The sequence below is a fragment of the Phyllobates terribilis genome, unplaced genomic scaffold (assembly GCF_046119375.1).
Source record: "Phyllobates terribilis strain yellow unplaced genomic scaffold, ASM4611937v1 Scaffold_1__5_contigs__length_1240528914, whole genome shotgun sequence".
Taxonomy (NCBI): Eukaryota; Metazoa; Chordata; class Amphibia; order Anura; family Dendrobatidae; genus Phyllobates; species Phyllobates terribilis.
In genome coordinates, this window is record NW_027362761.1 from 856,958,933 (window position 1) to 856,983,273 (window position 24,341).

The 24,341-nt window shown below is 43.1% G+C and overlaps 1 protein-coding gene across 1 annotated transcript in view; it reads left to right on the top strand.

The window, feature by feature from the left end:
• Nucleotides 1-21,206: 21,206 nt before the first annotated feature.
• LOC141153694 (alcohol dehydrogenase 1-like) overlaps nucleotides 21,207-24,341 on the top strand; it is a 52,704-nt gene continuing 49,569 nt past the window's right edge. The window contains exon 1 of the mRNA XM_073638745.1: nucleotides 21,207-21,378. Coding sequence (XP_073494846.1) covers nucleotides 21,361-21,378 — 18 coding nt within the window. The 5' untranslated portion in view covers nucleotides 21,207-21,360. The remainder of the gene's footprint in view (nucleotides 21,379-24,341) is intronic.

The following is a 24,341-nucleotide window of genomic DNA, read 5'->3' on the forward strand; positions in this document are numbered from 1 at the left end:
AGGCCAACACCTGGTTAATGTGGGTCCCATTGAGCAACAATGAAAAAACAAGGGGAAAGGGAAAGGGAAAACGTATGTCAGCTCACCATGTAATAGCCAGACTCATCCAGTCCCAACGAAGTCTTGCAGCGGAGACGCCCAGGTCATGGGCTACCAAGGTTCAAGTATTGAGAAAGCAAGCAAAGATGTCTCCAGCAGGACCAGGGTTGTATATATCTTGTTAAAACTTCACTCTTAATTTCAAATTGTAAAAGCCAAGGATGAGTTACAAAATGAGCAATATAGCGGCTCTTAGGTACAGCACATTCCAACGCGTTTCGGCTAAACCTTATTCATGGAATGTGCTGTACCTAAGAGCCGCTATATTGCTCATTTTGTAACTCATTAAAAGTGAAGTTTTATCAAGATATATACAACCCTGGTCCTGCTGGAGACATCTTTGCTTGCTTTCTCATCCATTGAGCAACAGACTTATTTAAAGACCACTCAGACTTATTTAAAGACCACTCTCCCACATTAAAAGCTGTCATCACAACCTACTTTTATGGCTATAGGTACCTTTGTATTGTAAAGGTGTAATAAAATATTTTTTTTCAGTTTGTTTTAATTTAAATTTTAGCTTAAATATGCCCACAAGAGGAGGAAAGGGGCTAGAAACTGTGGCCGCTGGAAACTAAAAACAAAATTGAGCAGCATGCAGTGTACAGTGTATTGTAATACATGCAAGCTGCAAAAGGAAAACAGTGACAAAAATCACAGTCGTAAAAAGAAAATGCGGACTCACCGCATGAATTACAATCCCTCCACGGATTAAATGAATCGGTGCCTCTCCACTGTTAGCCGGCAGTGTATATGGAATAAACTGGATCAAAGAGCTGACACTTCCAAAAAAAAGTATAAAAACTTGGTTTTCTTGTTGCATTCCTTTATAAAGTTACATGCACGGTTCCATGGTGCTTCTCTGACGCATTTCCGGAATAACACACGGGCCCTTAATCGTAGAGATATCCATCCTTGCCACATAACCCATTAAAAACCCTTATGGACCAATCATATGCGATCTTCCAATTTGCATACCACACATATATACAGTATATATATACAAATATATACATATATATATATATATATATATATATATATATATATATATATATATATATATACAGTACAGACAAAAAGTTTGAACACACCTTCTCATTTAAAGATTTTTCTGCATTTTCCTGACTATGAAAATTGTACATTCACACTGAAGGCATCAAAACTATGAATTAACACATGTGGAATTATATACTTAACAAAAAAGTGTGAAACAACTGAAAATATGTCTTATATTCTAGGTTCTTCAATGTAGCCACCTTTTGCTTTGATGACTGCTTTGCACATTCTTGGCATTCTCTTGATGAGCTTCAAGAGGTAGTCACCGGAAATGGTTTTCACTTCACAGGTGTGCCCTGTCAGGTTTAATAAGTGGGATTTCTTGCCTTATAAATGGGGTTGGGATCATCAGTTGTGTTGTGCAGAAGTCAGGTGGATACTCAGCTGAAGTCCTACTGAATAGACTGTTAGAATTTGTATTATGGAAAGAAAAAAGCAGCTAAGTAAAGAAAAACGAGTGGCCATCATTACTTTAAGAAATGAAGGTCAGTCAGTCCGAAAAATTGGGAAAACTTTGAAAGTGTCCCCAAGTGCAGTTGCAAAAACCATCAAGCGCTACAAAGAAACTGGCTCACATGAGGACCGCCCCAGAAAAGGAAGACCAAGAGTCACCTCTGCTTCTGAGGATAAGTTTATCCGAGTCACCAGCCTCAGAAATGGCAGGTTAACAGCAGCTCAGATTAGAGACCAGGTCAATGCCACACAGAGTTCTAGCAGCAGACACATCTCTACAACAACTGTTAAGAGGAGACTTTGTGCAGCAGGCCTTCATAGTAAAATAGCGGCTAGGAAACCACTGCTAAGGACAGGCAACAAGGAGATGAGACTTGTTTGGGCTAAAGAACACAAGGAATGGATATTAGACCAGTGGAAATCTGTGCTTTGGTCTGATGAGTCCAAATTTGAGATCTTTGTTTCCAACCACCGTGTGGGGGTGCTTTGCTGGTGACACTGTTGGGGATTTATTCAAAATTGAAGGCATACTGAACCAGCATGGCTACCACAGTATCTTGCAGCGACATGCTATTCCATCCGGTTTGCGTTTAGTTGGACCATCATTTATTTTTCAACAGGACAATGACCCCAAACACACCTCCAGGCTGTGTAAGGGCTATTTGACCAAGAAGGAGAGTGATGGGGTGCTACGCCAGATGACCTGGCCTCCACAGTCACCAGACCTGAACCCAATCAAGATGGTTTGGGGTGAGCTGGACCGCAGAGTGAAGGCAAAAGGGCCAACAAGTGCTAAGCGTCTCTGGGAACTCCTTCAAGATTGTTGGAAGACCATTTCCGGTGACTACCTCTTGAAGCTCATCAAGAGAATGCCTAGAGTGTGCAAAGCAGTCATCAAAGCAAAAGGTGGCTACTTTGAAGAACCTAGAATATAAGATATATTTTCAGTTGTTTCACACTTTTTTGTTAAGTATATAATTCCACATGTGTTAATTCATAGTTTTGATGCCTTCAGTGTGAATGTACAATTTTCAGTCATGAAAATACAGAAAAATCTTTAAATGAGGTGTGTCCAAACTTTTGGTCTGTACTGTATATCTATACCGTATATATGAGAAAACATTTAAATTTCAGTGTTTTTATGGCCTCTTAATGAATTTAATACAAAAGCAGTGTCATTTCTATAATGTAATTCATTTGATTTACCATAATGCGCTTCAGCAAAATGCTTTCCCGCGCCTGAGTACAGTGGTAGCCAAAAGTATTGGCACCCCTGCAATTCTGTCAGATAATACGCAGTTTCTTCCTGAAAATGATTGCAATCATAAATTCTTTGGTATTATTATCTTCATTTAATTTGTCTTCAATGAAAAAACACAAAAAGAATTGTCCTAAAGCCAAATTGGATATAATTCCACACCAAACCTAAAAAAGGGGGTGGACAAAAGTATTGGCACTGTTTGAAAAATCATGTGATGCTTCTCTAATTCGTGTAATTAACAGCACCTGTAACTTACCTGTGGCACCTAACAAGTGTTGGCAATAACTAAATCACACTTGCAGCCAGTTAACATGGATTAAAGTTGACTCAACCTCTGTCCTGTGTTCTTGTGTGTACCACATTGAGCATGGAGAAAAGAAAGAAGACCAAAGAACTGTCTGAGGACTTGAGAAACCAAATTGTGAGGAAGCATGAGCAATCTCAAGGCTACAAGTCCATCTCCAAAGACCTGAATGTTCCTGTGTCTTCTGTGCGCAGTGTCATCAAGAAGTTTAAAGCCCATGGCACTGTGGCTAACCTCCCTAGATGTGGACGGAAAGGAAAAATTGACGAGAGATTTCAACGCAAGATTGTGCGGATGGTGGATAAAGAACCTCGACTAACATCCAAACAAGTTCAAGCTGCCCTGCAGTCCGAGGGTACAACAGTGTCAACCTGTACTATCCGTCGGCGTCTGAATGAAAAGGGACTGTATGGTAGGATACCCGGGAAGACCCCACTTCTTATCCCGAGACATAAAAAAGCCAGGCTGGAGTTTGCCAAAACTTACCTGAGAAAGCCTAAAACGTTTTGGAAGAATGTTCTCTGGTCAGATGAGACAAAAGTAGAGCTTTTTGGGAAAAAGCATCAACATAGAGTGTACAGGGAAAAAAAAGAGGCATTCAAAGAAAAGAACATGGTCCCTACAGTCAAACATGGCGGAGGTTCCCTGATGTTTTGGGGTTGCTTTGCTGCCTCTGGCACTGGACTGCTTGACCGTGTGCATGGTATTATGAAGTCTGAAGACTACCAACAAATTTTGCAGCAAAATGTAGGGCCCAGTGTGAGAAAGCTGGGTCTCCCTCAGAGGTCATGGGTCTTCCAGCAGGACAATGACCCAAAACACACTTCCAAAAACACTATAAAATGGTTTGAGAGAAAGCACTGGAGACTTCTAAGGTGGCCAGCAATGAGTCCAGACCTGAATCCCATAGAACACCTGTGGAGAGATCTCAAAATGGCAGTTTGGAGAAGGCACCCTTCAAATATCAGGGACCTGGAGCAGTTTGCCAAAGAAGAATGGGAGTTTTGTGTGAAATGATCAATGATTTGATTTTTGCTTCATTCTCTTTTGTGTTTTTTACTTGCAAGCAAATTAAATGAAGATAATACCAAAGAATTTGTGATTGCAATCATTTTCAGGAAGAAACTGAGTATTATCTGACAGAATTGCAGGGGTGCCAATACTTTTGGCCACCACTGTATGTGCTGTTCCTTTTTGCAATATTATATATATGTTCTGAAATGCATTTTTTTTATTTTCTAATAGTGAAACCGATGTATCACATGTTACATTCGGTGCATTCAATGTAGTACACAACATGATCGGTATCGCTGTTGATAAAAGTATGTACAGTGCTGGCCAAAAGTATTGGCACCCCTGCAATTCTCTCAGATAATACTCAGTTTCTTCCTGAAAATGATTGCAATCACAAATTCTTTGGTCTTATTATCTTCATTTAATTTGCTTGCAAGGGAAAAACACAAAAGAGAATGAAGCAAAAATCAAATCATTGATCATTTCACACAAAACTCCAAAAAAGGGCCGGACAAAAGTATTGGCACCCTCAGCCTAATACTTGGTTGCACAACCTTTAGCCAAAATAACTGCGAACAACCGCTTCCGGTAACCATCAATGAGTTTCTTACAATGCTCTGCTGGAATTGTAGACGATTCTTCTTTGGCAAACTGCTCCAGGTCCCTGATATTTGAAGGGTGCCTTCTCCAAACTGCCATTTTGAGATCTCTCCACAGGTGTTCTATGGGATTCAGATCTGGACTCATTGCTGGCCACCTTAGAAGTCTCCAGTGCTTTCTCTAAAACCATTTTATAGTGCTTCTGGAAGTGTGTTTTGGGTCATTGTCCTGCTGGAAGACCCATGACCTCTGAGGGAGACCCAGCTTTCTCACACTGGGCCCTACATAATGCTACAAAATTTGTTGGTAGTCTTCAGACTTCATAATGCCATGCACACCGTCAAGCAGTCCAGTGCCAGAGGCAGCAAAGCAACCCCAAAACATCAGGAAACCTCCGCCATGTTTGACTGTAGGGACCGTGTTCTTTTCTTTGAATGCCTCTTTTTTTTTCCTGTACACTCTATGTTGATGCTTTTTCCCTAAAAGCTCTACTTTTGTCTCATCTGACCAGAGAACATTCTTCCAAAACATTTTAGGCTTTCTCAGGTAAGTTTTGGCAAACTCCAGCCTGGCTTTTTTATGTCTCGGGGTAAGAAGTGGGGTCTTCCTGGGTATCCTACCATACAGTCCCTTTTCATTCAGACGCCGACGGATAGTACGGGTTGACACTGTTGTACCCTTGGACTGCAGGGCAGTTTGAACTTGTTTGGATGTTAGTCGAAGTTCTTTATCCACCATCTGCACAATCTTGCGTTGAAATCTCTTGTCAATTTTTCTTTTCCGTCCACATCTAGGGAGGTTAGCCACAGTGCCATGGGCTTTAAACTTCTTGATGACACTGCGCACGGAAGACACAGGAACATTCAGGTCTTTGGAGATGGACTTGTAGCCTTGAGATTGCTCATGCTTCCTCACAATTTGGTTTCTCAAGTCCTCAGACAGTTCTTTGGTCTTCTTTCTTTTCTCCATGCTCAATGTGGTACACACAAGGACACAGGACAGAGGTTGAGTCAACTTTAATCCATGTTAACTGGCTGCAAGTGTGATTTAGTTATTGCCAACACCTGTTCGGTGCCACAGGTAAGTTACAGGTGCTGTTAATTACACGAATTAGAGAAGCATCACATGATTTTTCAAAGGGTGCCAATACTTTTGTCCACCCCCTTTTTTAGATTTGGTGTGGAATTATATCCAATTTGGCTTTAGGATAATTCTTTTTGTGTTTTTTTAATTGAAGACAAATTAAATGAAGAGAATAATACCAAAGAATTTGTGATTGCAATCATTTTCAGGAAGAAACTGAGTATTATCAGACAGAATTGCAGGGGTGCCAATACTTTTGGCCAGCACTGTATAATACGTTCCTTTTTATGGGGGATATCTACAGTTTTTTTCTTTAACATGTATTGGCAAATGCTATATTTATTTTTCCCGCATTTATAAAACCCTGGTGTCCAACAGTAATATGCCATCTGTTAAGAGGACGGTTGCAAACAACTTTATTATAATGGAACGCAACCAACCCCGGGGTCCGTCATGCAGCCTGGTGGACTGCTGCCGAACACTTTCCGGGTGAGAAGGAAAGCAACCAACTTAAATGATAAACCCTTCCGTGTTACTGCACACAGGAACAGGTATAGCGGTTCGCTCAATCTCCGTTAACAGCACAGGAGATGTGCGACCGGGGAAGTAGCTGTAGCCCTGTTAACTACACAGGGACTACGCAGTGGGCACTAGGATGCGTGTGTGATTCACACCGGCGTGTAAGTGCTCTCAGCCGGCGGGCTACCGGACTGAGCAGAATCACACCACGTGGCTCACAGACGGTACCAGTAATACGGCATCTGCAGACTGCCCGGGGTGTATGGCGACTCCCTAGTCGGAGCCAGTCTGTACGGTCAAGCTACCTGCCTATTTCCACTAGCCTGCCTATTTCCACTACACCTGCCTATTTCAAACTAAAGCACACGTGGAGCTCTATAGGCCAAGCGTCCACACAACAGCATCACTGGTCAATGATCAGAGCGCGCCGCCATGTTTGTTTGCGGGCCTTTTAAAGATTAAGCCCTGCCCACTGTCGCACCATTGGCAGTGCCAGGTCACCGGATCAGCTGGTTCCCGAACCACCAATCCGGGTCCGCCATGTCACGGGCATGCTCAGTGCGATGCATCTTGGACTTAGGCTGCCGGAGCCCTGACTCTCTCCGCAACCTATACTTCATATTGCTAGGCACAAACACCCGAGATACAACCTGTGCATCTCGTGCACTAGCTAGGTGTTGGGACCGATGGTGATGCAGTGCAGCAATCAGCCTTGGCTGGACCAGAATGGGAGACCATAGAATCCACTGAAGATTCTGAGCCCATTTCAGATCCAGCAACCGCCTGGCGCCTAACACCATCATTGATGGATTTTATTTTCTTTGATATCTCTTTTCTCCATAGCCGAAATATCTTGGTGAAAACTCTCACCCTGCTTGTCACTCACTGCTCCGCAGTTTGGTGGAACAAAGTCTATATGTGAATGTAAGAAATAAATTTTTAAGGACATGTTACAGCCAAGTTCCTTATATGTTTTGAGGAGATTTTCCACCAACTCTTCATAGTTATCTGCTCTTGCGTTTCCCCCAAAATTAGTTACCACTAATTTTAATGCTACCTGTGCAGCCTTTTCCTTGCCCTGCAACAAACGGATAAACTCCTCTTAACCCCTTTCTGAGGTCGGGCATAATAACATGTATCTGTTCCCTGGGTCTATTTGACCAGATACGTATTATTACGCCCTGGCGATTACACCTGCACAGATTCTCACAGCTGACACCCAGTGCTATGTGCCAGGAGCAGTGCCGCACCGCTCCCGGCACACTAACCCTCGAAATGCTACGATCGAAGTTGATTGCAGCATTTCCGGGGCAAGCATCGGTAAGAACGCGCCTCTTACCTTCTATCTGGCGTCTCGCGCTGTGTGTGCCGGGTCCGGATAGCTGCCATGGTGAGCCGATGTCGTCATGACGACATCTGGGTCACCATACATCAACGAGATAGGTAGATCCTGCTCAGCGCACAATCTACGTAGCTTGTGTGTGTGTGCAGGGCTGACAGCCTGCACAGCATAGGGGATGTTGTTGTATCCTTATGCTGAGTTGTTGTTTTTTGCTTATTCTGCCTCCCAAAAATCGGAATAGAAAGAGGTCAAAAAATGTCACGTGCCCGAAAATGGTACCAAGAAAAAACGTAAACTTGTCCCGCAAAAATCAAGCCCTTACATGACTCTGTCGGCTGAAATATGGAAAAATTATAGCTCTCAAAATATGGCGATGCAAAAACTAGTCTTTGCAACAAAAAAAGGGTTTTTTAGTGTGACAGCTGTCAATCATAAAAACTCGATAGGAATCTGGTATCACTGTAATCTCCCCGACCCGAAGAATAAAGTCGTCCTATCACTTATACCACACAAGGAACGGCTTAAAAAATAAATGCTAGGGTTAGGGTTGTGCTAGGGTTAGGGTTGTGCTATGGTTAGGGTTGTGCTAGGGTTAGGGATGTGCTAGGTTTAGGGTAAGGGTTGTGCTAGGGTTAGGGTTGTGCTAGGGTTAGGGTAAGGGTTGTGCTAGGGTTAGGGTTGTGCTAGGGTTAGGGATGTGATAGGGTTAGGGATGTGCTAGGGTTAGGGATGTGCTAGGGTTAGAGTTGTGCTAGGGTTAGGGATGTGCTAGGGTTAGGGTTGTGCTGGGGTTAGGGTTGTGTTAGGGTTAGGGTTGTGCTAGGGTTAGGGATGCGCTAGGGTTAGGGTTGTTCCAGGGTTAGGGTTGTGCTAGGGTTAGGGTTATGGTTCTTGTTGTATTAGGGTTGGGGTTAGGGTTGTGTTGGGGTTAGGATTTTTTCAAAAGTAAAGAAAAAAAATGATGACAATATGGTGACTAATGTTGAGCGCAAGTGCTTGCTACTTGAGTTTACATCGGGTGCTCGGGTATGCACCGAGTATCGCGGGTGCTCGAGTGATATGTTCGAGTCTGCGCCCCACATGTTTCGTGGCTGTTATACAGCCAAAAACAACACGCCGGGATTGCCTGCCATGCACAGGCAATCCCTGCATGTTTTTTTTTGGGTGTCTAACAACTGTGAAACATGCGGGGAGGGGACTCGAGCTCATGCGATACTTGGTGCATACCCGAGTATCCGATGCAAACTTAAGTAGCAAGCACTTGCGCTCAAGACTAATGACAACTTATTCAATATGATGACTGTAATGCAGCGGCTTGCGGCATTACTGTAATGGTCCAGGGGTGTTCTGGCTGACCATGTACCTCTCCCTCAGAAGGACTGATCACATGACTGTGACATCATTACAGGTCCTGTGTGCACTGAAGGACTGATCACATGACTGTGACATCATTATAGGTCCTGGGTGCACTCAAGGACATATAAATCCTGGTGCTTTTGAAACAGTGTGTGAAAGGCGTGAGGCCTGTTCCCTGTGTGTGGGACACCGTTAGCCTGGAGAGGCTTAGTGAGGCCTAGAGAGGCTTGGTGAAGCCTGGTGAAGAGTCCTGAAAGGCAAAGGCTGGATCCTTGTGTGTAAGAGATGCCAGTAGCCTTGGAGGGCAAGAGGCTTGGGAGACAAGAGTCCTGAAAGGCAGAGGCTGGATCCCTGTGTGTGTAAGAGATGCCAGTAGCCTTGGAAGGTACGAGGGCTGGAGACCCCCATCTGGGAAGCCGTAAAGCCACAGCTGTGGCAGAACAAATCTGATGGAAACCACTAGACCCGGCAAAAGGTAAAAGCGGTGCGTTATATGGACATTGATATAATTACTTTGCTGAAGGTTGTATCTGGAGCCAAGTGAGCATGTCTGCCACTTGAAAGGCTCTTGGATGTTATGTGTGTAAACATGCCGGTGAGCCACTGAGATGGACTGTGTGATAAGCAGTTATGAAGTGTAATAAACTGCTAGATTTCATGTTACTGGAAAACGTTGCATGTGTTCTTTAATTGACCCGGTGAAAAAAGTGTCCCCCAGCGTGATGACTAGCGCTGCCTTACATGACCTAATGTTATCAAATTCTGTGTTGTACGTCAGTGTTCAAAATGTTCACTATACCCCTTGATAAAATCCTTGAGGGGTCTAGTTTCCAAAATGGTGTCACTTGTGGGGGGTTCCCATTGTTTAGGCGCATCAGGGGCTCTCAAAACGCGACACGGCGTCTGCTCTTGATTCCAGCAAATTTTGCGTTCAAAAAGTCACACAGTGCTTCTTCCCTTCTGAACCCTGCCGTGCGCCCAAACAGTGGTTTTCCCCACATATGGGGTTTCTGCATAATTGCACAACAAATTGTATGGTGCAATTTTTCCTGCTACCTTATGAAAATGCAAAATTGGGGGCTGAAAAACATTTTTGTGGGAGAAATGTGAACATTTTATTTTTACGCCTGAATGTTATAAACTCCTGTGAAGCACCTGGGGGTTTAAGGTGCTCACTACACATCTAGATAAGTTCCCTGAGGGGTCTAGCTTCCAAAATGGTGTCACTTATGGAGGGTTTCCACTGTTTAGGCACATCAGGGGCTCTCCAAACGCAACATGGCGTCCGCTAATTATTCAAGCAAATTTTACATTCAAAAAGTCAAACGGCGCTCCTTCCCTTCCGAACCCTGCCATGCGCCAAAACAGTGGATTTCCCCCACATATGGGGTATTGGCTTGCTCAGGAGAAATTGCACAACAAATTTTGGGGTCCATTTTTTCCTGTTACTGTTGTGAAAATAAAAAACTTTGGTCTAAAGTAACATTTTTGTGAAAAAAGTTAAATGTTCATTTTTTTCTTCCACTTTCCAAAAATTCCTGTGAAGCACGTGAAGGGTTAATAAACTTCTTGAATGTGGTTTTGAACACCTTGAGGGGTGCAGTTTTTAAAATGGTATTTTATGTCATAAAGGCCCCTCAAAAAATGGTTTTGTAAATTTTGTTGGAAAAATGAGAAATCGCTGGTCAACTTTTAACCCTTATAACTCCCTAACCAAATAAAATTTTGGTTTTAAAATTGTGCTGATGTAAAGTATGTAACATACCTGGCGGCGCCCTTGCATGGTGGTCCATCTCCCACTGTGCAAGAGCGCGCACTTGATCTCCAGTCCAGAATGTCTCTCTGGCTTCCCTCCATGCTGTCTGTTTGTGTCTGTTTCTGCTGCTTAAGGGCGACGCCCGATCACTTCCTGCTTTTTGTACCTGCTGTGGGTCACACCCCTTGTGCGTCCTCAGCCTATTGCTGTCTGTCACCTGGTATATAACCCAGCTGCTCCAATCAATCCCTGCCTGAGCATTGTGTTTCATTCAGTGTGTGCTTGCACTCTGAAGGTGCCAGGTCCCGTTCTGTGTTTCTCTTGTCTGCCTATCCTGGAGGCTGTATTTCCAGGCCTGTCTGAACACGCTCCTAGCCTGTTCCTCCCGCCTTCTAGGGGCCGATTACCTAGACCCGCTCCTGTATCTTGTCTGTCCTGTCTGAACACGCTCCTAGCCTGTTCCTCCCGCCTTCTAGGGGCCGATTACCTAGACCCGCTCCTGTATCTTGTCTGTCCTGTCTGAACACGCTCCTAGCCTGTTCCTCCCGCCTTCTAGGGGCCGATTACCTAGACCCGCTCCTGTATCTTGTCTGTCCTGTCTGAACACGCTCCTAGCCTGTTCCTCCCACCTTCTAGGGGCCGATTACCTAGACCCGCTCCTGTATCTTGTCTGTCCTGTCTGAACACGCTCCTTGCCTGTTCGTCCCGCCTCTCTGGGGGCCGTATTCCCAGACCCGCTCCTGTATCCCGCTGCAGTGTCGGTCTCTTCCGTACACTCAGTTCCAGTCTGAACTCTCTCCTATCCTTTACCTGTTTTGCCTCTATGTCCGTTCCTTTCCTTTTTCTGCAGAGTCTGAACTCGTACCTAACTCCTGCTTGTTGTCTCTGTACTCCCGTTTGTGAGTTTGTGGTCCACTCGCTACTTCACTGCAAGTACCCTGTGGGTATCTGGCTCTGCTCTTGCTCACCGCTCCAGGCGGTCTCGTCCTGCTCTGCTCTTGCTCACCGCTCCAGGCGGCCTCGTCCTGCTCTGCTCTTGCTCACCGCTCCAGGCGGTCTCGTCCTGCTCTGCTCTTGCTCACCGCTCCAGGCGGTCTCGTCCTGCTCTGCTCTTGCTCACCGCTCCTGGCGGTCTCGTCCTGTTCTGCTCTTGCTCACCGCTCCAGGCGGTCTCGTCCTGCTCTGCTCTTGCTCACCGCTCCAGGCGGTCTCGTCCTGCTCTGCTCTTGCTCACCGCTCCAGGCGGTCTCGTCCTGCTCTGCTCTTGCTCACCGCTCCAGGCGGCCTCGTCCTGCTCTGCTCTTGCTCACCGCTCCAGGCGGCCTCGTCCTGCTCTGCTCTTGCTCACCGCTCCAGGCGGTCTCGTCCTGCTCTGCCCTTGCTCACCGCTCCAGGCGGCCTCGTCCTGCTCTGCTCTTGCTCACCGCTCCAGGCGGTCTCGTCCTGCCCTGCTCTCGCTCACCTCTCTGGGCGGCCTCACTCTGCTGTGTTTGTCCGCCACATCTGTGGTTCTGTTCCTGAGTCCCAGTGTGTACTGGGTCCTATCCCGCCTGTGTTCCTATCTGCTAGTGCCTTCCAGTCTGCACTCTAGCCGTGCTTGCCTGTACCCCCCCTGCCTGCATACCCACCTGCCTGCATACCAGTCGTGCCTGCCTATTCCCACCAGTCTGTGTGCCAGCCTAACCAGTCTGTTCCTGTATTCCCCTGTGTGGGTCAACAGCCGTGTCCGGGGTCTGTCCTGGAGTAGCACCTGGTCCCTCTGCTTGGTTCCTCCTTGGTGCACTGGCGTCGTATGCCGTCGTGCGACCCTGGTCGGATCGGGTGAATACCTAGTTACGCCCCTCCAGGCATTCACTCTCCGGCACGGTCCAGTGGAATCACACGCACACGCCGCTCAGCCCGGGCGTGTGCATTACAAAGTAGACATGTGGGAAATGGTTATTAACTATTTTGTGTGACATATCTCTCTGATTTAAGGGCATGAAAATTCAAATTTTGAAAATTGCAAAACTTTCAAAATTGTTGCTAAATTTCTGATTTTTTCACAAATAAACGCAAGTGATATCAAAGAAATTTTACCACTAACATGAAGTACAATATGTCACGAAAAAACATTCTCAGAATCAGGGGGATCCATTGAAGCGTTCCAGAGGTATTACCTCATTAAGTGATAGTGGTCAGAATTGTAAAAATTGGCCTAGTCATTAACGTGCAAACCACTTTCGGGGGTAAAGGGGTATTGAGGGGACTCAATAGAATAAATAGATGATGTCATAGACTAGCTGCTAACAATGCAGTAATGGTGATAAATTAATTAAGAGGCAATTTTTCTATAAGCCTGCATGAAAAGTGTCATACGTAATTACAACCTGCTCTGGATCTTGAAAATTAGAGCCAATCAGCAATTTTAAGCATCATATTCGTTTTCAGCTGTTTTTGTCTCTGAACCAATTTGGCTGTAGAACAGTGTTACCAGTTTTTTTTTCCAGATACTCAATGAGACTGCTATTAGGGCTATATAGGCTGACAATTCACTTTATTAAGAAATTACGCTTACTCCTTTTCTCTGTGTAGGTTCCACTCCTGGCTTTGGTTTACAAATACTGATGCAAAATACTGATCGAATATGAATTTTGACAGAGGGTACACACACTGGGCTGATTTTTTTCTGTGGAAATTTCCAATATTTTGATGTATTTGCAGCGAAATCAATGCCAGAATTTTCAATGTTTAACCTTGGATTTAAGGGGTAACATATCTCATTGTGAAGAGTGACATGCCTAACATGCCAGTGTGAGGAGACTTATAGGCCATGCAATGCTCCTCTGGGAAATGAAATATTCATATTGCCTCTTCAGTGAGGAAGGGGACTTGAACTTTAGTGCCATCTATAGGAAGTAGCAATCCTAAAAGTCAATGTTTACCCTTTAACGAGCCTTATCAAATGACAGGATAAAATCCAGAATCTCAATTTGTAGACACTGTGTTTCGGGGTGTTGCCCCTTCTCAGTGCAAAGCAGGAGATGTGATTTGGCTGTATGAGAGGTCTCTGACTGCGGTGTATGGGGTAACGTCTCTCCTTGTGGAGAGTGACAAGCTTCACATGCTACTGAAAAGATGCTATACCTTTATTCTGCCGTGGATTTGCAGTTTACATTGCAGCAGGTCAGTATTCAAAGGAGCTAATCTGAACATGGCTACATGGGTTTATACATAGAAATTGTATGACCATAAAACTAGACTTCCCTTTCAAAACAATGGGAAGCAACTTGTGGATGGGATCCATGTTGTTTTTTGAACAGAATATATAATGAAACCCTCATGAAAAAATCTACATGTGAACTTTCACAGTTGATGCTCACCCTGATGGGTTTTTTTTAGAAAAAATCTGACATGATTTTCAAAATGAGCCTTTTAGGATATGTTCACATTGTTTCACTCAATGAGGGATTGCCAAAATACATGCCCATGCTGCAGAAACAACATATTCAGATGAGATTCATGGAATGGATTTGCTTTTGCACAAACATCTGTAATAAATTGACGAAATGTGAACATACCCTTAAGACCTGATTCATTAAGAGGGGTTCAGTTTCACCAAATTCATTAAAAAGTGCAAGCAGCACGCCACTTAATGAATTTGATGCATCTTATTAGTGGTGAGCGCCTCGGTAGAAATGTTACTTCAGTTAACGACTGGCCTTACACTTCTGGCATAATATACGCTGCCACGTTTGATCAATTTGTTGGGCTGATGTTACCACACCCCATCCCTCCCCGATTTCTCCCCAGTTTCGCCTAGTATGGTGTGGTTGGTCAAAAGTGGATTGAAATTGTCAATTTTTTGAGGGGCAATTTCAAGTTGGGCAAAAAAGTTTGAAAATTTTCAAACTGATTAACGTTGCAATTCTGGCGTAAAGACTTTAATGAATCAGAGCCTTAGAACTTGGTGTACTCAAGTGGCACACAGTGACAGGCACCTCAGGGAGGAGTTCATGAATAATTGCGTCTCTTACCCCTATGTAAGATATTTTATCTTTTCTGTGAATGTACTATACTATATCTGACCTTGTCATTCACTCTGTTTATCACTTTTGAAGGTTGAAGCGTTCCAATTTCTATAGATAATATTATACTATAGATAAGACATCTTGGGCTGTCTTATAACCTATGCTCACAGAATATCTTGTGCATTTTAGATACACTTTCTGTGCGTAAAAACAATTGCATGAAGACAACTGTACAATAGTTATAGAATTTTAGCCCAGTGGGACAATCTGACAAGAATACATTTAAATATCTACAGATATCAGGTGCTTCAATTACCAAAAGAGAACATTATTGCTAGCCACAACACCAATCATGTTGAAAAGTCCTAAAAATTCCAAATAATTTATCATACAGAGCTCAAAAAATAGTATAAATTAACTCTCCGATCATATATATTGCCACACAGTATTTAATATTAATATTTTACTATTATATCACAGATTGCCCACACAGCAGTACTATACATTGTTCAAATAATACTGCTATGGCGATACACACTAATATTATACAATGCTAAAATATTATTTTATTATTGGTATAACCATAATAATATTGTTATGTGCCCAAATATTACTGACATATTTTTGACAAATGATACTGCCATACCTTCATTGTTTCAAAATTGCTGTCATGCCATGCCCAAAATATTCCATCTGTGTGTAGTCATGTGCTATGGCCAAGTGTTACCTCCTTCCATCTGGCGTCTTACTTTGACAGTATTTAATGAACTGGCAAGATTTTAAGTGAACCTGTCATTTCTTTTAGTTAACTGTTCAGAATAACCTTGATGAGAAACACTATTTTCAGCCATTATATGACTTGTATCCTGCATTTTTCACCAATTTTAACTTCTACAGTTTTTATCTCTAATTATCAGCTGTCACTCAGCAAGTGAGTAGAGACCAGCAGTGATAAAGTCTCCCATACACAGCACACAAAAACATGAGGGACTCCTGCTCTTCTATGTCTATGTAGCACATGTTCAATAGCGGTTCTGAGTTGCTGTGAATCCTGCACTGAGATGAGATAAAACACTTCCTAGAAATTTGCAATAATGAGCCTATATCCCGTATAGTTTCTACTAGGCCAACCCCTAATGTTGGCCCCCCTTGAGCAACAGACTTAGTTAAAGGCCCTGTCTCTCACATCATAAAAGCTGTCATCACAACTTGCTTTTATTGCTATAGGTACCCTTGTATTGTAAAGGTGTAATAACACATTTTTTTCAGTTGGTTTTAATTTAAATTTGAGCTTAAATGTGCCCCCAAGAGGAGGAAAGGGGCTAGAGACTGTGTCTGCTGTCTGGATTGAGACTAAACAAAATTGAGCAGCATGCAGTGTATTGTAATACATGCAAGCTGCAAAAGTAAAGCAGTGACAAAAATTACAGCTGTAAAAAGAAAATGTGGACTTACCACATGAATTACAATCCCTCCACTGAATAAATGAAGGGGTGCCTCTCCACTGTTAGTCTGCAGTGTATATGGAATAAACTGGATCAAAGAGCTGACGCTTCCAAAAAAAACGTAGTTTTCTTTATTGTTGCATTTGTTTAAAAAGTTACATTCATGGTTCCATGGTGCTCCCCTCATGCGTTTTCGGAGTTACACACGCCCTTAATCGTAGAGCTATCCATCTGGCAAAAATTAAACGACCACTGAACAGTTTTCTATTGGAAAGCATGGAAAGACTGGCGGAAAGCATGGCAAGACGAATGAACGCTGTGATTAAAAATCATGGTTATTCCACCAAATATTGATTTCTGAACTCTTCCTGAGTTAAAACATGAGTAATTTGAGGTCTGAAAGCACTGTTTCTTTTTTAGTATTTTGACGCTTTATCATTTGCTGCAAATAAATGCAAAATTTTTAGATTTGAATTTCGGAGACATGTTGTCAGTAGTTTATAGACTAAAACAACAATGTACATTTTACTCAAAAATATACCTATAAAGAGAAAAATCAGAGAAAATTAAAATTTTGCAGTTGTCTCTTAATTTTTGCCAGAGCTGTATATATATATATATATATATATATATATATATATATATATGTATAATATATAAACATTTAAATTTTAGTGTTGTATGGACCCTTAATGAATTTAATACAAAAGCATAGTGTCATTTCTATAATTGAATCCATTTGGTTGCTTAGTATTTAATAAAAGTATCCCCTACACCTCCCATGCTAGTAGATTTTATGCCAATTCTCTCCCCTTCCAGGACAAGTAACCTTTTATATTCCATTGCATCTGAAGCAGTTAATGTTACCATTATACGCTTCATCAAAATGCTTTACCGTGCCCAAGTATGTTCTGTTTCCTTTTGCAATATTATATACGGTATATGTTCTGAAATGCGTTTATTTAATTTTCTAATGGTACGTCATATTCGGTGCATTCAGTGCAGTACACAATATGATCAGTGACACATTTCATAAAAGTATGTATAATGCGTTCCTTTTTACGGGGGACAGCTATCGTTTTTTTCTTTAACACGTATTTGCATATGGTACATTTATTTTTCCCACATTTGTAAAACCCTTTCTGGGATAACCATGTTGTACTGTTATTAACTTTAGGATCCTTGTGGACAAGTGATTTGCTAATGAAACCCTTCATTTTGCTACCACTCTGTAACCCTAATCTAATGCTTTTTTGAAACCTTATTATTGGTGTAAATAGGTAAGTAATTTTTATGATGTTTCTAATTTGATTGAATTGGAGGCTATACCATGTGCTAAACATTAATAAATTATTATTCTTTTGATGTTTTTCCTCTTTTCTGATTGGAAATTAATGTAACAGGGTCACTGGAAATGTATTTGAGGGGAGATATGAATCACGAAGATTGCTATCTTCCATCATGTGAAAACCAAGAAGTTTCTCTCCAGCATGTTATGTGCTGAGGGGTTAATCAGCCATGACAGGGTTGGATTTTTTTGTGAGTAGTGTAAGAGATGGGCTGGATGGCTACTCACCATATCTCCACCCCAAGGGTGGGATCTGGCAGGTCTGGCCACTGAGTTAATTTACTGCCTGTGTGTTTGGAGGCAAGGAGGTCTCCAGTCTGGAGCTCAAGTATGAGCTAAAATTTGGTGTTGCCCACTAGGTTGGAGCCGCAGTGGAAATGACTTTATATGTGCTGTTTTATTTTTTAGTTATGCTGGAAAGGGCCGCTTTGTGTTACTATTTGTTTTTTGCTTGTTTATGAAGAAATAAACCAGCCAAGGACTTTAACCACAAGTGTTCCTGTGTCTACCTCAGTAGCAGACTGTTACGCTCACACCCGGACTGACTGGCGTGAGCGTGATTAGTGATCCCACTGTACCATGAACCGAGGAGTGCCTGGAGGGGCGTAACTAAGTATCAACCCGATCCGACCAAGGTCGCACGGCGGCTAGTCGACTCCGTGGACCAAGGAGGAACCGAGCAGAGGAACCAGGTGCGACTCCAGGTCAGACTCTGGTCACAGTTGTTGACCCACACCGGGGAATGCAGGAACAGGCAGGTTAGACTGGCATACAGGCAGGTCGGTATAGGCAAGTACGGCTGGTATGCAGACAGGTGGGTACTGGCAAGTACGGCTGGTATGCAGACAGGTGGGCACTGGCAAGCACGGCTGGTATGCAGACAGGTGGGCACTGGCAAGCACGGCTGGTATGCAGACAGGTGGGCACTGGCAAGCATGGCTGGTATGCAGACAGGGAGATACTGGCAAGCACGGCTGGAGTGCAGACTGAGAGGTACTAGCAGGTTGGAGCGCAGGCTGGATAGGGTCCAGTACAGACTGGGAGACAGGTACAGAGCCGCAGATGCGGTAGACAAGCAGAGTAAAGCGAAACCGCCGGAGTGGAGGACAAGGCAGAGCAGAGAGGAACTGCTGGTGTGGTGAGCAAGCAGAACGGAGCTAAAACCACAGGTACAGTGGGCAAGGCAGAGCAGAGCGGAACCGCCGGAGCGGTGGACAAGGCAGAGCAGAGAGAAACCGCCGGAGCGGTGGGCAAGGCAGAGCAGAGAGAAGCCGCCGGAGCGGTGGGCAAGTCAGAGCAAAGAGATACCGCTGGTGCGGTGAGCAAGGCAGAGCAGAGAGAAGCTGCTGCAGCGGTGGGCAAGTCAGAGCAGAGAGAAGCCGCTGGAGCGGTGGGCAAGTCAGAGCAGAGAGAAACCGCCGGAGCGGTGGGTAAGGCAGAGCAGAGGGAAACCGCCGGAGCGGTGGGCAAGACAGAGCTGAGCGAAACCGCAAGTGCGGTGGACAAGGCAGAGAGGACAGGGCTCTGTTCACATGGAACAGACTGGAAAATACAGGAAGATATGGAGGAAGGGAAAAGGGACAAGCAGAACCAGATACACACAAGGTACTTCCTATGAAGTAGCGAGTGGACACAAAACTCACAAACTGAAGTACAGAGACAACGAGTTGGAGTTAGGTGCCGGTTCAGATACTGCAGGAAAAGGGAAGGTACAGACATAGAGACAAACAGGTAACAGGCTAAGATACAGTTCAGATAGGAACTGCTACTGCAATGAGATACAAGAACGAGCCTGGGTATACAGCCCCCAGAGTGGCGGGACAGACTAGAAGTCAGAGATAACAGGCCTGGGTATACAGCCCCCAGAGATGGCGGAAATGGACAAGAAGACACAGATAACAGGTCTGGGTATGCAGCCCCCAGAGATGGCGGAAACAGTCAAGAAGCAGAACTGGACCTGGCAACTTCAGAGTCAAGGAGCACACTGAATGTTAGTGTTGCTCAGGCACCTCCTACTGGGTGGTGGCGGTTTAAATATCCAGAGACTCACAGCAATAGGCTGGAGACGCATTAGGGGTGCGCCCACAGCAGCTATAAGAATCAGGAAGTAACTGGGCCGCCGCCCTAAGCAGTCAGTCAAGAGACATGCACACATCATGAACTGGAGCAAGATTTTCAGGCTGGACTGACAGGTAAGATTGCGGTCTTGCATAGTTGGAGGTGGTGCACTATGCAAGCATGCCGCCAGGGATGTTACACAGACAAGTGAGTCGCATTACCACATTAAGAGTTCAGTATGGGGCTTTATTGCTCTCATCACAACAATGTGTATATATCTGAACATATACGTCGTGCACGTATTAATTCATTGTAAGGAATTGCTTAAATTGTGTGGCTAGGGTGACAATTGTTAGCCAGTAAGTGGTGCTGCCGCTGATGGACTTGCAGTATATTCCTGTGTGAACAGCATTCAAAGATGTACTGCCCTCCAATTGGATATCTAAAAACACATTTTTTTATTTATAAAATACCACAAAATACTTTCTCCTTCACACATCGATGCTATTCAGTCACTTAAAAAGAATAAAAATTTGGTCATTAAAAAGTCGGACAAAAGAGGATGTACAGTTGTTATGGGCAGTAATAACTATGGTAATTTCTTTGGCATATGAAATTAATAAATCTGTGTAAAAAACTTTGACCGAGATTCATCGTTTTCGTTTTTTTAAGTCACTTTCCTTTTTTGTCTTGTGGTATTAGTTGCCATTTTTGGTGCTAAATTCATCAAAATTGTGGATCCCGACTCATGATTTTGGCGCAAAGTCAAAAATGTGTTTTCTTCCCGTTCTGAACTGTTTTCGCGACTTTTGGCACCAAAAATTGCACGTTGGTTCCAATAGAATCATGAAATGGGTGAAAACAATAAAAAGGTGAAAAACAGATAAAATAGACAAAAACATAGACTCAACGGCAATGATGAACCGGGGCCTACGAGCCAGAACTATGGTGCAAAGCACACAAGAATGAAGCCACAGCAATATGAGCCCATGTTTTGACAAAGGAAGTTTTGTGCTGCCGATGAATTGATTTGACTGAAAATAGAAGCCATGTCTACAAGCTTGTTCACAGATGTCGGGTCCTCCAGTCTCATTGACATAGTGTAAAACGCCATAGAGATGCTAATGACAAAAGCTATCATGTACAGTGTTGATCATTTGGAGGCATTGTCTGTCAGCTTATGAATGACGGACTGTGGGAACGTTTGAGCACCACACTATTAGGCTCACGACTAGACACTATTGTTCATGAAGGTTTAATAAACCCTGGCGCTAGTGCACTATCGATCCGCTCTGATAAATATATACTGTATGTGGAAGTATTGCTATGGCACAGAGCTCAAAGTGCCTTTAACCATTGATGAGGGTGCAAGTAACAAAGCTGCAGCAAAATATGATGGGTCAACCATATAGGTAATTCAGACAAGGAAACCTTTGAACGACTTTTGCTAAATGAAATATGAGAAGGTTGTAAGAATGTGACCAAAGGTTTCTCCTTCTTTATAAGTACAGATAGATCTGTGAGGAATTATTAACTTTTGGAGCACATATATAACATCATGTAAGCCAGAATAGTTTGGCACAAAGTTTGTTGCTGAATAGTCAGAGCAATATACTTTGTTTTTCTTTACCTCACTGACGGCCCAGAAAAGAGATGGAGACAGCAGGCAAGGTAAGTGCGCAGCTTCTTCATACACCTACGTTTGCTTTTGCTTCATATTACATACCTGGATTTTTCAGAAATACAATCATCTCACTCTATCTTTATTTTTTAAATGTACCTGACAAGGTAATTTTGTATTTATCAACTAGACCCCAAGCTCTTCCAATTGCAAGTGCAATTTTTTTTTTAATTTTAATTAAATACACATTACCACACTAGAGGTCAGAGAATGCACAGAATGGCCGGTGTATGGTGTACGGACAATAGCCTGGCCTCTTGCTTATCATTGGCTGTTGGGGTTTATTATTTTTAACTAACCTTTAATATTTTAGTGATATGGCCTATACTAAACCATAGTTTACAATGGCAATAAAAATTCATGCTTAAAAGTGTTTAGGTGGAATAGGTGGAGCGGCCTTCAGAATAATTTCCCCTGGTGGAATCAACATACAGTGCACTGGCCGTTCATTGTAACAGATTAAATAGGGTATGTGCACCTGACATTTATTTTTACAATCCCCGGAATTTTCGAACCTTTCCATTGACTTGTATTGTAAGTATGTAACGTCTTCACAGTGGAGGCCTTCTAAAGAATAATCTGCTCACTTCTTTTAGCTACTTGGTGTCTTTTGAAACCTGAAGTAGTCACAGGGAATCTGTCACCAGGATTTTGCCACCTAATCTGAGAGCAGAATATTGTAGAGACAGAATTACTGATTCCAGTGATATGTTATTTACTGGGCTGCTTGTTGTAGTTTTGATAATTGTTTTATCAGGAGGAGATTATCACTAGAGGACTAATAAGCCTACTGCCATGTAGTCTTTCATATTCATGTGCTTTGTATAACCCCACCACTGATTGGCAGCTTTCTGCCTATGCACAGAAATCTGTCACTCAGTGGTGTGGGCGGGTTATACGGAGCTCAGTATTCAGAGAACTGGTATATCTGCAGCAAATAAAACCGATTTTATCAAAACTGCAGCAAACAAGCAGCCCAGTAAGTGATACATCGCTGGAATCAGGGTCTCTGCCCCTACATCCTGCTTCTCCCAGATTAGGTAAAAAAACTTGATTACGGATTCCCTTTAAAATACGCTCAAAAGCCTGAACATAAGCACAACTTGTAGTTCTTACATAAAAATGCATATACGTATTCATTCTTATGAGTGCTTTTCCAGGTAGGTTTACAGGCGATCCCACCAGAAAAAGACGTTGTGTGCACATACCCTTAAGAGGTTTACTTAGGTTTACAAAAAGCAATAAATTTATTGTCGGATCTCATCGGACATTTATTCACACCAGTGTACACCATTAGAAAACTGTAGATTAATAGGGAAGAGGGGAATAAAGTTTGTGATTAAAATATAACTTTTATTATCTTGTATAAAATATAGTACTATAAACTAGTGTATCATACACCCAATTGAGGTGGTATATTGGGTCTCTGCTGTATAAAAGTTATGGTATAAATCAGACAGCTGTGACCCACTAAAGTCTCATTTGTTGTGCCAAGATGTAAATATATCAATTAAATTGTCAATGGGTTACTGACCAATGTCCCTTATAAATACAACGTCAGGACTTTGTTGTAGAAATTTTTTTTTTACATAGCAAAAAATTGTTTGTAGCAAAAATTAGTGATAATAATAGGGGGTCATATAAGTATAATTATTTATAGAGAAAGGGTTAATTATTATTATGGCTCATATCAGACATAGGAGACCATAATAAAGTGAGGGCCAGAGGGGATCTACAGTAAATATGTCTCCACTGAGTGTCTGCCAAGGATGGCAGGGCGCTTAAGCCGCACGGACCTTCTGTACGGTCAGCACCAGAGCCATGCAAAGATTGCATCAGTAGTGTGGCGTGGTATCGCCATATAGGAGACCACGCCAGTGTTCGGGAGCGCTCAGTATGCGGGCTCGCTGTCAGTAGGTGCCACAGCTGGAGTGCCGCTCTATATCTGAGTTAATCAACCCTATCTCAGTTGCTATGTGTTTGTCTGACCCTATCATACACATGGCACAAGTGCGGGACATGTGTCCCTATGTGCGTTTCGCCAGAATACCGGCTTATCCTAAGGACCCTTAACAGCGTTCCCGCTACAGCATACTGAGCTCTTCTGAACGCTGGTCCTTTAGTTGATTTTATCAAAACTACAGAAAGCCGCCCAGTGATATATTGCTGGAATCAGAGTCTGTCTCTACATTATGCTGCTGTCAGATTAGGTGACAAAAACCTGGTGACAGATTCCCTTTAAACAAACGGGACATGAATTTTCAGGAAATCACATCCACTTTGTTTGCACTGTTAAATGCTATATAGATTTTCTACACTAAAAAAATGCAGCTGTTAAAACAGCTTTTACGCTACATGGGAACGTAGCCTATTAATGGTGTCATGTGTGACTTGGAAGAAAGCAGACATATAGAAGAGTGCCCACAATTTGTAGTGCTGACCCTTTTTTGTTAATATTTGCATATTCCACTTACCGGTGGCACCAAACTACAATACAGAACAGAGTTTTGTAGCCATACTGTTACACTTATTATACTATGAGAATGATCATTAGATGCATATACTTTAATCAGAAGGGGCAGGTTTAGAAGAAAACCGTAATATGTTGTAAAAAAACATTTAGGGGCTGATTCATTAATACTGGCATTGTGCACTCCAATCTTAGTGTAAGATGCGCCAAATTCATTAAGAGCCACTTACTGAATTTGGCACATCTTCTCAGTGGTGTACACCTCCGTGCGCCTTGGTTACTCCAGTCAATGACTTGAGTAACATTTCTATTGTACAAAGCAACAGCAAATTTGATGAATTTGACAGGCTACGCCCCAACCCATCCCGGCTCCTCCCCAGCTCTGCCCATTTGGTGGAGCTGCTTCAAACTAAGGTGAAAACACCAAAATTCACAAAATTTGTGTGCAATTCCACACTGCACAAAATTTTTAACTGGCATTTC